Here is a 14,527-nt window from a genome sequence, read left to right on the forward strand (position 1 = left end):
GACAGCCAAGACGTCAGTGTCCCACCAACTGGGCCAACACAGGGTAAGGGATGGGGGGACTTACACAACTTTTATCTTCTCTCCTAATCGTGCTCCTTCCCCACAAGGCGTTCACTCCATCCACGGAGACCAGAAGCCGGAAAGCCCCGCCCTCACTCTGCGCCTTCAGCTCCCGCAGGACCACGCCAACCACGTCGCTTGAAGTTTTCACCCTGGTCAGACCCTGGAGGAGATGGAGCCATAAGACATCACAGAGGGAGAGAGCAGCCTCTCAGCCAGTGGCCTCCATCACTCACCTGCTCCACCACCTCAGCCAGTGGCCTCCCGGCCTCCGTGGCCTCACGTTTACTCCACACGTAACGCTGCTGGGTCACAATCTACAAGACCAGAGAACAATCAGAATCACCTGACCCGGGCATCCGAGGGCACACAACCCTTTCACGTGAGGGCACCTGGGAGAGGAAGCGCTCGTTGGAGGCCCGGAAGTTCTTCAGCCAGACGGAGGCCTCTAGCGGCTGGTCCCAGCGCTCCTTGCAGTGTGACGACGCCATCAGCTCCTTACAGTTCTTCACCAGAACGTGCGCTGGAATGAGAAAAGGTGAGATGCAGCAGCTACGCCCCTACTGCATCACACATACAGGCAGGGAGTAAGAGCCCCCTCCGATTCCTCTGCTATCCTCCTCAGGTCAGCCTGTCCCTACAAGCAGCCATCTCCCCAGGCTATGCAGATGGGACGTCCTTTCTACAGATTCTAAGTGCTGGAAGGGAGGCCCTGTGATGCTGCTCCCTGCTCACTCTGAAAGAAGGGAAAGCTCATGTGATGCTGCTCCCTCTGGAGGGAGGGGGAAGGTCATGCGATGCTCCTCCTGCTCAATTTGGAGGGAGATCATGTGATGCTGCTCCCTCCCTACTCACTCTCAAGGGAGGGAAAGCTCATGCAATGCTAGTCCCTGCTCTCTCTGGAGGAAGGGAAGGTCATGCGATGTTGCTCCCTGCTCCCTTTGGGGGAAAATAGAGGCCGTGCGAGGCTGCTCACTCTGGAGGGAGGCCGTGCGAGGCTGCTCCCTGCTCACTCTGGAGGGAGGCCGTGCGAGGCTGCTCCCTGCTCACTCTGGAGGGAGGCCGTGCGAAGCTGCTCCCTGCTCACTCTGGAGGGAGGCCGTGCGAAGCTGCTCCCTGCTCACTCTGGAGGGAGGCCGTGCGAAGCTGCTCCCTGCTCACTCTGGAGGGAGGCCGTGCGAAGCTGCTCCCTGCTCACTCTGGAGGGAGGCCGTGCGAAGCTGCTCCCTGCTCACTCTGGAGGGAGGCCGTGCGAAGCTGCTCCCTGCTCACTCTGGAGGGAGGCCGTGCGAAGCTGCTCCCTGCTCACTCTGGAGGGAGGCCGTGCGAAGCTGCTCCCTGCTCACTCTGGAGGGAGGCCGTGCGAAGCTGCTCCCTGCTCACTCTGGAGGGAGGCCGTGCGAAGCTGCTCCCTGCTCACTCTGGAGGGAGGCCGTGCGAAGCTGCTCCCTGCTCACTCTGGAGGGAGGCCGTGCGAAGCTGCTCCCTGCTCACTCTGGAGGGAGGCCGTGCGAAGCTGCTCCCTGCTCACTCTGGAGGGAGGCCGTGCGAAGCTGCTCCCTGCTCACTCTGGAGGGAGGCCGTGCGAAGCTGCTCCCTGCTCACTCTGGAGGGAGGCCGTGCGAAGCTGCTCCCTGCTCACTCTGGAGGGAGGCCGTGCGAAGCTGCTCCCTGCTCACTCTGGAGGGAGGCCGTGCGAAGCTGCTCCCTGCTCACTCTGGAGGGAGGCCGTGCGAAGCTGCTCCCTGCTCACTCTGGAGGGAAAAGGTGGTCATCCAATACTGCTCCATGTGGAGGGAGAAAGTCATGCTCCCTGCTCACTCTGAAAGGGAGGGGGCGCATGTGATGCGATAACGGAATTACTAACTTTAACTATGACAATTGGCATCTATTGAAGTTTCCGGCAGCTTTAACATCCCAGAGTCTTTACAGCGTGATGACCTCTGACCTGAAGACATTAGGTCACCCCCCCCCCCCTCCTGCATCAGGAAACAAAGAACAGTTTTATATTCCTGGACCCTACCCCTCATTAACACTTTGTCCAATCCTGAATGACCCTGTGTACTCATTAATGAGTGGGAGGTTCTGACACCTGATAACACCTGACACCCCATAAGTCAGGCCCCTCCTACTGTACAGTAAATCCTATAAGCCAGGCCCCTCCCCCTGTACAGACTTACCATCAGGTAGGTGCACTATGAGCCATCCCTGTGAGTGGCAGAAGTGCAGGACGTGACACAAGGTCAGACTCTTCCCGCTCCCAACTCTACCATCTGTCACCACATTCAGGAAAACCTCAGGACCCGCCCCCATGTACAGTGACAACCGCTCCGCCCCCCCCAAACCGCCCTCCCCTGTGTACAGCGACATCCGCGCCCCCCCAACCGCCCTCCCCTGTGTACAGTGACCACACACCCCCAACAACCGCCCTCTCCTGTGTAGTGTCAACCGCCCCTCCCCTGTGTACAGCGACATCCGCGCCCCCCCCAACCGCCCTCCCCTGTGTACAGCGACATCCGCGCCCCCCCCAACCGCCCTCCCCTGTGTACAGCGACATCCGCGCCCCCCCCAACCGCCCTCCCCTGTGTACAGCGGCATCCGCGCCCCCCCAACCGCCCTCCCCTGTGTACAGCGACATCCGCGCCCCCAACAACCGCCCTCCCCTGTGTACAGCGACATCCGCGCCCCCCCCCAACCGCCCTCCCTGTGTACAGCGACATCCGCGCCCCCCCCCCCCAACCGCCCTCCCCTGTGTACAGCGACATCGGCGCCCCCCCCCAACCGCCCTCCCCTGTGTACAGCGACATCCGCGCCCCCCCCCCAACCGCCCTCCCTGTGTACAGCGACATCCGCGCCCCCCCCCAACCGCCCTCCCCTGTGTACAGCGACATCCGCGCCCCCCCCCCAACCGCCCTCCCCTGTGTACAGCGACATCCGCGCCCCCCCCCCAACCGCCCTCCCCTGTGTACAGCGACATCCGCGCCCCCCCCCAACCGCCCTCCCCTGTGTACAGCGACATCCGCGCCCCCCCCCAACCGCCCTCCCCTGTGTACAGTGACCACACACCCCCAACAACCGCCCCTCCCCCGTGTACAGCGACATCCGCGCCCACCCCGTGTATAGAAACCCTCCCCCCCCCCCGTGTATAGAAACCCTCCCCCCTCCTCCCCCCCCCCCCGTGTATAGAAACCCTCCCCCCCCCGCCCTCCGTGTATAGAAACCCTCCCCCCTCCCCCCCCCCCCCGTGTATAGAAACCTCCCCGCCCTCCCTGTCCCCGTGTATAGAAACCCTCCCCCCCCCCCGTGTATAGAAACCCTCCCCCCCCCCCCCCCCGTGTATAGAAACCCTCCCCCCCCCCCCCCCCCGTGTATAGAAACCCTCCCCCCCCCCCCCCGTGTATAGAAACCCTCCCCCCCCCCGTGTATAGAAACCCTCCCCCCCCCCCCGTGTATAGAAACCCTCCCCCCCCCCCCCCCGTGTATAGAAACCCTCCCCCCCCCCCCCCCCGTGTATAGAAACCCTCCCCCCCCCCCCCGTGTATAGAAACCCTCCCCCCCCCCCCCGTGTATAGAAACCCTCCCCCCCCCCCCCCCCCCGTGTATAGAAACCCTCCCCCCCCCCCGTGTATAGAAACCCTCCCCCCCCCCGTGTATAGAAACCCTCCCCCCCCCCCCCCCGTGTATAGAAACCCTCCCCCCCCCCCCCCCCGTGTATAGAAACCCTCCCCCCCCCCCCCCCCCCCGTGTATAGAAACCCCTCCCCCCCCCCCCCCCCGTGTATAGAAACCCTCCCCCCCCCCCCCCCCGTGTATAGAAACCCTCCCCCCCCCCCCCCCCCCGTGTATAGAAACCCTCCCCCCCCCCCCCCCCGTGTATAGAAACCCTCCCCCCCCCCCCCCCCGTGTATAGAAACCCTCCCCCCCCCCCGTGTATAGAAACCCTCCCCCCCCCCCCCCCCGTGTATAGAAACCCTCCCCGCCCGTGTATAGAAACCCTCCCCCCCCGTGTATAGAAACCCTCCCCCCCCCCGTGTATAGAAACCCTCCCCCCCCCCGTGTATAGAAACCCTCCCCCCCCCGTGTATAGAAACCCTCCCCCCCCCCCCGTGTATAGAGAGACTCCCCCCCCCCCCGTATAGAGACCCTCCCCCCCCCCCGTGTATAGAGACCCTCCCCCCCCCCCCCGTGTATAGAGACCCTCCCCCCCCCCCCGTGTATAGAGACCCTCCCCCCCCCCCGTGTATAGAGACCCTCCCCCCCCCCCGTGTATAGAGACCCTCCCCCCCCCCGTGTATAGAGACCCTCCCCCCCCCCCGTGTATAGAGACCTCCCCCCCCTGTGTATAGTGACATCCCCCTGTATAAGATACACAGCAGGTATCGCAGCGCTGGCTGGGAGAAGTCTGTGGCCTTCAGGTATCGGATCAGCTCCAGCGCCGGCTTCCGCACCATTATACAGGTCTCGTTGAAGGTGGAGCACTGGGGGAGGGGCAATGGGTTAGTCCCGGGATGTGGGGGTGACAGCGCCCCCCGCAGGACACTCACCTGTAACTGGAAGCGGCGAGGGAGGCCGTGCGGGAAGATGGACCCCACCTGCTCCGAGGGGATGGAGTAGAACTGAGCCTCATGATCCGGGCGGTGGAGGTCCTGCCAGGGGAGACAAAGTCACCAGAACCGGAGAGTCATGGGGGAGGGGCACAGAGGAGGGGAGGGGCACAGAGGAGGCGGAGGGAAGGAGACACTTACCGGGTCACAAACACCTGTACGAAACACATCCCTGGGGGTGGAGACCTCTGCTGGAGACACCGCAACCGAGCGCCCCCTGCTGGTCATACACTGCACCGACACCAGCTGGAGAGAGAGAGGACAGAATATACATGTACCCCATATACATCCCCTATATATATACTGCACCGACACCAGCTGGAGAGAGGACAGAATATACATGTGCCCCATATACTTCCCCTATATATATACTGCACCGACACCAGCTGGAGAGAGAGAGAGGACAGAATATACATGTACCCCATATACATCCCCTATATATATACTGCACCGACACCACCTGGAGAGAGAAAGGACAGAATATACATGTACCCCATATACATCCCCCTATATATATACTGCACCGACACCACCTGGAGAGAGGACAGAATATACATGTGCCCCATATACTTCCCCTATATATATACTGCACCGACACCAGCTGGAGAGAGGACAGAATATACATGTGCCCCATATACATCCCCTATATATATACACTGCACCGACACCAGCTGGAGAGAGAGAGAGGACAGAATATACATGTACCCCATATACATCCCCATATATATATACACTGCACCGACACCAGCTGGGGAGAGAGGACAGAATATACATGTACCCCATATACATCCCCTATATATACTGCACCGACACCAGCTGGAGAGAGAGGACAGAATATACATGTAACCCATATACATCCCCTATATATACACTGCACCGACACCAGCTGGAGAGAGAGAGGACAGAATATACATGTACCCCATATACATCCCCTATATATACACTGCACCGACACCAGCTGGAGAGAGAGAGGACAGAATATACATGTACCCCATATACATCCCCTATATATATACTGCACCGACACCAGTTGGGGAGAGAGGACAGAATATACATGTACCCCATATACTTCCCCTATATATATACTGCACCGACACCAGCTGGAGAGAGGACAGAATATACATGTGCCCCATATACTTCCCCTATATATATACTGCACCGACACCAGCTGGAGAGAGGACAGAATATACATGTGCCCCATATACATCCCCTATATATATACACTGCACCGACACCAGCTGGAGAGAGAGAGAGGACAGAATATACATGTACCCCATATACATCCCCTATATATACCGCACCGACACCAGCTGGAGAGAGAGGACAGAATATACATGTAACCCCATATACATCCCCTATATATACACTGCACCGACACCAGCTGGAGAGAGAGAGGACAGAATATACATGTACCCCATATACATCCCCTATATATACACTGCACCGACACCAGCTGGAGAGAGAGAGGACAGAATATACATGTACCCCATATACATCCCCTATATATACACTGCACCGACACCAGCTGGAGAGAGAGGACAGAATATACATGTACCCCATATACATCCCCTATATATACACTGCACCGACACCAGCTGGAGAGAGAGAGAGGACAGAATATACATGTAACCCCATATACATCCCCTATATATACACTGCACCGACACCAGCTGGAGAGAGAGGACAGAATATACATGTACCCCATATACATCCCCTATATATACACTGCACCCGACACCAGCTGGAGAGAGAGAGAGGACAGAATATACATGTAACCCCATATACATCCCCTATATATACACTGCACCGACACCAGCTGGAGAGAGAGAGGACAGAATATACATGTACCCCATATACATCCCCTATATATACACTGCACCGACACCAGCTGGAGAGAGAGGACAGAATATACATGTAACCCCATATACATCCCCTATATATATACTGCACCGACACCAGCTGGAGAGAGAAGACAGAATATACATGTAACCCCATATACATCCCCTATATACTGCACCGACACCAGCTGGAGAGAGAGGACAGAATATACATGTACCCCATATACATCCCCTATATATATATACTGCACCGACACCAGCTGGAGAGAGAGGACAGAATATACATGTACCCCATATACATCCCCTATATATACACACACTGCCCCGACACCAGCTGGAGAGAGAGGACAGAATATACATGTACCCCATATACATCCCTATATATATACACTGCACCGACACCAGCTGGAGAGAGAGGACAGAATATACATGTACCCCCATATACATCCCCTATATATATACTGCACCGACACCAGCTGGAGAGAGAAGACAGAATATACATGTAACCCCATATACATCCCCTATATACTGCACCGACACCAGCTGGAGAGAGAGAGGACAGAATATACATGTAACCCCATATACATCCCTATATATATACTGCACCGACACCAGCTGGAGAGAGAAGACAGAATATACATGTAACCCCATATACATCCCCTATATACTGCACCGACACCAGCTGGAGAGAGAGAGGACAGAATATACATGTAACCCATATACATCCCTATATATATACTGCACCGACACCAGCTGGAGAGAGAGAGGACAGAATATACATGTACCCCATATACATCCCCTATATATATACTGCACCGACACCAGCTAGAGAGGACAGAATATACATGTAACCCCATATACATCCCCTATATACTGCACCGACACCAGCTGGAGAGAGAGAGGACAGAATATACATGTAACCCCATATACATCCCCTATATACTGCACCGACACCAGCTGGAGAGAGAGAGGACAGAATATACATGTAACCCCATATACATCCCCTATATACTGCACCGACACCAGCTGGAGAGAGAGAGGACAGAATATACATGTAACCCCATATACATCCCCTATATACTGCACCGACACCAGCTGGAGAGAGAGAGAGGGCAGAATATACATGTGCCGCATATACATCCCCTATATATATACTGCACCGACACCAGCTGGAGAGAGAGGACAGAATATACATGTAACCCCATATACATCCCCTATATACTGCACCGACACCAGCTGGAGAGAGAGAGGACAGAATATACATGTAACCCCATATACATCCCCTATATACTGCACCGACACCAGCTGGAGAGAGAGAGAGGGCAGAATATACATGTGCCGCATATACATCCCCTATATATATACTGCACCGACACCAGCTGGAGAGAGAGGACAGAATATACATGTACCCCATATACATCCCCTATATATATACTGCACCGACACCAGCTGGAGAGAGAGGACAGAATATACATGTACCCCATATACATTCCCTATATATACACTGCACCGACACCAGCTGGAGAGAGAGAGGACAGAATATACATGTAACCCCATATACATCCCTTATATATATATACTGCACCGACACCAGCTGGAGAGAGAGAGGACAAGAATATATATGTACCCCATATACATCCCCTATATATATACTGCACCGACACCAGCTGGAGAGAGAGGACAGAATATACATGTACCCCATATACATCCCCTATATATATACTGCACCGACACCAGCTGGAGAGAGAGGACAGAATATACATGTACCCCATATACATCCCCTATATATACACTGCACCGACACCAGCTGGAGAGAGAGAGGACAGAATATACATGTAACCCCATATACATCCCTTATATATACTGCACCAACACCAGCTGGAGAGAGAGAGGACAGAATATACATGTACCCCATATACATCCCCTATATATATACTGCACCGACACCAGCTGGAGAGAGAGAGGACAGAATATACATGTACCCCATATACATCCCCTATATATATACTGCACCGACACCAGCTGGAGAGAGAGAGGACAGAATATACATGTAACCCCATATACATCCCCTATATATATACTGCACCGACACCAGCTGGAGAGAGAGAGGACAGAATATACATGTAACCCCATATACATCCCCTATATATATACTGCACCGACACCAGCTGGAGAGAGAGAGGACAGAATATACATGTAACCCCATATACATCCCCTATATATAAACTGCACCGACACCAGCTGGAGAGAGAGAGAGAGAGAGAGAGACAGAATATACATGTAACCCCATATACATCCCCTATATATATACTGCACCGACACCAGCTGGAGAGAGAGAGGACAGAATATACATGTACCCCATATACATCCCATATATATATACTGCACCGACACCAGCTGGAGAGAGAGAGGACAGAATATACATGTGCCGCATATACATCCCCTATATATATACTGCACTGACACCAGCTGGAGAGAGAGAGAGGACAGAATATACATGTAACCCATATACATCCCCTATATATACACTGCACCGACACCAGCTGGAGAGAGAGAGGACAGAATATACATGTACCCCATATACATCCCATATATATATATATATACTGCACCGACACCAGCTGGAGAGAGAGAGGACAGAATATACATGTACCCCGTATACATGCCCTATATACTGCACCGACACCAGCTGGAGAGAGAGAGAGAGGACAGAATATACATGTACCCCATATACATCCCCTATATATATACTGCACCGACACCAGCTGGAGAGAGGACAGAATATACATGTAACCCCATATACATCCCCTATATATATACTGCACCGACACCAGCGGGAGAGAGGACAGAATATACATGTACCCCATATACATCCCCTAAATATATACTGCACTGACACCAGCTGGAGAGAGAGAGGACAGAATATACATGTGCCGCATATACATCCCCTATATATATATACTGCACTGACACCAGCTGGAGAGAGAGAGAGGACAGAATATACATGTAACCCCATATACTTCCCCTATATATACACACTGCACTGACACCAGCTGGAGAGAGAGAGGACAGAATATACATGTACCCCATATACATCACCTATATATATACTGCACTGACACCAGCTTGAGAGAGAGAGGACAGAATATACTTGTACCACATATAAATCCCCTATATATATACTGCACTGACACCAGCTGGAGAGAGGACAGAATATACATGTAACCCCATATACATCCCCTATATATATACTGCACCGACACCAGCTGGAGAGAGAGAGGACAGAATATACATGTAACCCCATATACATCCCCTATATATATACTGCACCGACACCAGCTGGAGAGAGAGAGAGGACAGAATATACATGTAACCCCATATACATCCCCTATATATATACTGCACCGACACCAGCTGGAGAGAGAGAGGACAGAATATACATGTACCCCATATACATCCCCTATATATATACTGCACCGACACCAGCTGGAGAGAGAGAGGACAGAATATACATGTACCCCATATACATCCCCTATATATATACTGCACCGACACCAGCTGGAGAGAGAGGACAGAATATACATGTACCCCATATACATCCCCTATATATATACTGCACCGACACCAGCTGGGAGAGAGAGGACAGAATATACATGTAACCCCATATACATCCCTTATATATATACTGCACCGACACCAGCTGGAGAGAGAGAGAGGACAGAATATACATGTAACCCCATATACATCCCCTATATATATATACTGCACCGACACCAGCTGGAGAGAGAGAGGACAGAATATACATGTAACCCCATATACATCCCCTATATATATATACTGCACCAACACCAGCTGGAGAGAGAGAGGACAGAATATACATGTAACCCCATATACATCCCCTATATATATATACTGCACCAACACCAGCTGGAGAGAGAGAGGACAGAATATACATGTACCCCATATACATCCCATATATACACTGCACCGACACCAGCTGGGAGAGAGAGAGAGGACAGAATATACATGTAACCCCATATACATCCCTTATATATATATACTGCACCGACACCAGCTGGAGAGAGAAGACAGAATATACATGTACCCCCATATACATCCCTATATATATACTGCCTCCGACACCAGCTGGAGAGAGAGAGAGGACAGAATATACATGTAACCCCATATACATCCCCTATATATATACTGCACCGACACCAGCTGGAGAGAGAGGACAGAATATACATGTACCCCATATACATCCCCTATATATATACACTGCACCGACACCAGCTGGAGAGAGGACAGAATATACATGTACCCCGTATACATCCCCTATATATACACTGCACCGACACCAGCTGGAGAGAGGACAGAATATACATGTACCCCATATACATCCCCTATATATATACTGCACCGACACCAGCTGGAGAGAGAGAGGACAGAATATACATGTAACCCCATATACATCCCCTATATATATACTGCACCGACACCAGCTGGAGAGAGAGAGGACAGAATATACATGTACCCCATATACATCCCTTAAATATATACTGCACCGACACCAGCTGGAGAGAGAGGACAGAATATACATGTAACCCCATATACATCCCTTATATATATACTGCACCGACACCAGCTGGAGAGAGAGAGAGAGGACAGAATATACATGTAACCCCATATACATCCCTTATATATACACACTGCCCCGACACCAGATGGAGAGAGAGAGAGAGGACAGAATATACATGTAACCCCATATACATCCCTTATATATATACTGCACCGACACCAGCTGGAGAGAGAGAGAGGACAGAATATACATGTAACCCCATATACATCCCCTATATATATACTGCACCAACACCAGCTGGGGAGAGAGAGGACAGAATATACATGTACCCCATATACATCCCCTATATATTTACTGCACCGACACCAGCTGGAGAGAGAGGACAGAATATACATGTAACCCCATATACATCCCTTATATATATACTGCACCGACACCAGCTGGAGAGAGAAGACAGAATATACATGTACCCCCATATACATCCCCTATATATATACTGCTCCGACACCAGCTGGAGAGAGAGAGAGGACAGAATATACATGTAACCCCATATACATCCCTTATATATATACTGCACCGACACCAGCTGGAGAGAGAGGACAGAATATACATGTAACCCCATATACATCCCCTATATATATACTGCACCGACACCAGCTGGAGAGAGAGGACAGAATATACATGTACCCCATATACATCCCCTATATATATACTGCACCGACACCAGCTGGAGAGAGAGAGAGAGAGAGAGGACAGAATATACATGTACCCCATATACATCCCCTATATATACACTGCACCGACACCAGCTGGAGAGAGAGGACAGAATATACATGTAACCCCATATACATCCCTTATATATATACTGCACCGACACCAGCTGGAGAGAGAGAGAGAGAGAGAGGACAGAATATACATGTAACCCCATATACATCCCTTATATATACACACTGCCCCGACACCAGATGGAGAGAGAGAGAGAGGACAGAATATACATGTAACCCCATATACATCCCTTATATATATACTGCACCGACACCAGCTGGAGAGAGAGAGGACAGAATATACATGTAACCCCATATACATCCCCTATATATATACTGCACCAACACCAGCTGGAGAGAGAGAGGACAGAATATACATGTACCCCATATACATCCCATATATATATACTGCTCCGACACCAGCTGGAGAGAGAGAGGACAGAATATACATGTAACCCCATATACATCCCCTATATATATACTGCACCAACACCAGCTGGAGAGAGAGAGACAGAATATACATGTACCCCATATACATCCCCTATATATTTACTGCACCGACACCAGCTGGAGAGAGAGGACAGAATATACATGTACCCCCATATACATCCCCTATATATATACTGCTCCGACACCAGCTGGAGAGAGAGAGAGGACAGAATATACATGTACCCCATATACATCCCTTATATATATACTGCACCGACACCAGCTGGAGAGAGAGGACAGAATATACATGTAACCCCATATACATCCCCTATATATATACTGCACCGACACCAGCTGGAGAGAGAAGACAGAATATACATGTACCCCATATACATCCCCTATATATATACTGCTCCGACACCAGCTGGAGAGAGAGAGAGGACAGAATATACATGTACCCCATATACATCCCTTATATATATACTGCACCGACACCAGCTGGAGAGAGAGGACACTGCAGTCGACCCCAAATATACATGTACGTACATACACACACATATACATATCATACACCCCCTGCGCCCCTGATACCTGTGCAGATCTTCCAAGTCGTCTTGTAAGATTTCCTCCTCTCCAGCACCAAGCAGCATCTACAGGAGACAAGGAAGTAATAAGACACATAAGAAGAGTAAGATTCCCCCCCCTCCTCCTCCTCCAGGCAGGCAGCATCCCCCTCCTCCTCCTCCACACAGCATCCTCCTCCTCCTCCTCCACACAGCACCCTCCTCCTCCTCCTCCTCACACAGCATCCTCCCCCACCACCACACAGCATCCCCCTCCTCCTCCACACAGCACCCTCCTCCTCCTCCTCCACACAGCACCCTCCTCCTCCTCCTCCTCCACACAGCATCCTCCTCCTCCACCACACAGCATCCCCCCCTCCTCCTCCTCCTCCTCCTCCACCACACAGCATCCCCCCCCTCCTCCTCCTCCTCCTCCACACAGCATCCTCCTCCTCCTCCTCCCACACAGCACCCTCCTCCTCCTCCTCCACACAGCATCCTCCCCCACCACCACACAGCATCCCCCTCCTCCTCCACACAGCACCCTCCTCCTCCTCCTCCTCCACACAGCATCCTCCTCCTCCTCCTCCTCCACACAGCATCCTCCTCCTCCACCACACAGCATCCCCCCCTCCTCCTCCTCCTCCTCCACCACACAGCATCCCCCCCTCCTCCTCCTCCTCCTCCACCACACAGCATCCCCCCTCCTCCCTCCTCCTCCACCACACAGCATCCCCCCCTCCCCCCTCCTCCACCACACAGCATCCCCCCCTCCTCCTCCACCACACAGCATCCCCCCCCTCCCCCTCCTCCACCACACAGCATCCCCCCCCCTCCTCCACCACACAGCATCCCCCCCCTCCCCCTCCTCCACCACACAGCATCCCCCCCCTCCCCCTCCTCCACCACACAGCATCCCCCCCCTCCCCCACACAGCATCCCCCCCCCTCCCCCTCCTCCACCACACAGCATCCCCCCCCCCTCCTCCTCCTCCACCACACAGCATCCCCCCCCTCCCCCTCCTCCACCACACAGCATCCCCCCCCTCCCCCTCCTCCACCACACAGCATCCCCCCCCCCTCCTCCACCACACAGCATCCCCCCCCTCCCCCTCCTCCACCACACAGCATCCCCCCCCCCTCCTCCACCACACAGCATCCCCCCCCCCTCCTCCCACCACACAGCATCCCCTCCCCCTCCTCCACCACACAGCATCCCCTCCCCCTCCTCCACCACACAGCATCCCCTCCCCCTCCTCCACCACACAGCATCCCCCCCCCCTCCTCCACCACACAGCATCCCCCCCCCTCCCCCTCCTCCACCACACAGCATCCCCCCCCTCCCCCTCCTCCACCACACAGCATCCCCCCCCCTCCCCCTCCTCCACCACACAGCATCCCCCCCTCCCCCTCCTCCACCACACAGCATCCCCCCCTCCCCCTCCTCCACCACACAGCATCCCCCCCCTCCCCCTCCTCCACCACACAGCATCCCCCCCCTCCCCCTCCTCCACCACACAGCATCCCCCCCCTCCACCACACAGCATCCCCCCCTCCCCCTCCTCCACCACACAGCATCCCCCCCCTCCCCCTCCTCCACCACACAGCATCCCCCCCCTCCCTCCCCCCCACACAGCATCCCCTCCCCCTCCACCACACAGCATCCCCCCTCCCCCTCCTCCACCACACAGC

General features: G+C 53.6%; 1 protein-coding gene across 1 annotated transcript; it reads right to left on the reverse strand.

Annotated features, from left to right (window-relative positions):
- Positions 1–25: 25 nt before the first annotated feature.
- Positions 26–12,890, reverse strand: DAP3 (death associated protein 3; the record flags this gene model as incomplete). Its single annotated transcript, XM_072131596.1, has 8 exons — positions 12,865–12,890; positions 4,805–4,909; positions 4,604–4,705; positions 4,429–4,537; positions 2,241–2,333; positions 453–583; positions 297–377; positions 26–223 (listed from the first exon to the last, which is right to left on the reverse strand). Coding segments are annotated over exons 2-8 (801 nt in total), but the record flags the coding sequence as incomplete, so codon positions are not given.
- Between the last annotated feature and the right edge of the window lie 1,637 nt (positions 12,891–14,527).

The sequence above is a fragment of the Engystomops pustulosus genome, unplaced genomic scaffold, assembly GCF_040894005.1.
Source record: "Engystomops pustulosus unplaced genomic scaffold, aEngPut4.maternal MAT_SCAFFOLD_100, whole genome shotgun sequence".
In the NCBI taxonomy this organism is placed as follows: Eukaryota; Metazoa; Chordata; class Amphibia; order Anura; family Leptodactylidae; genus Engystomops; species Engystomops pustulosus.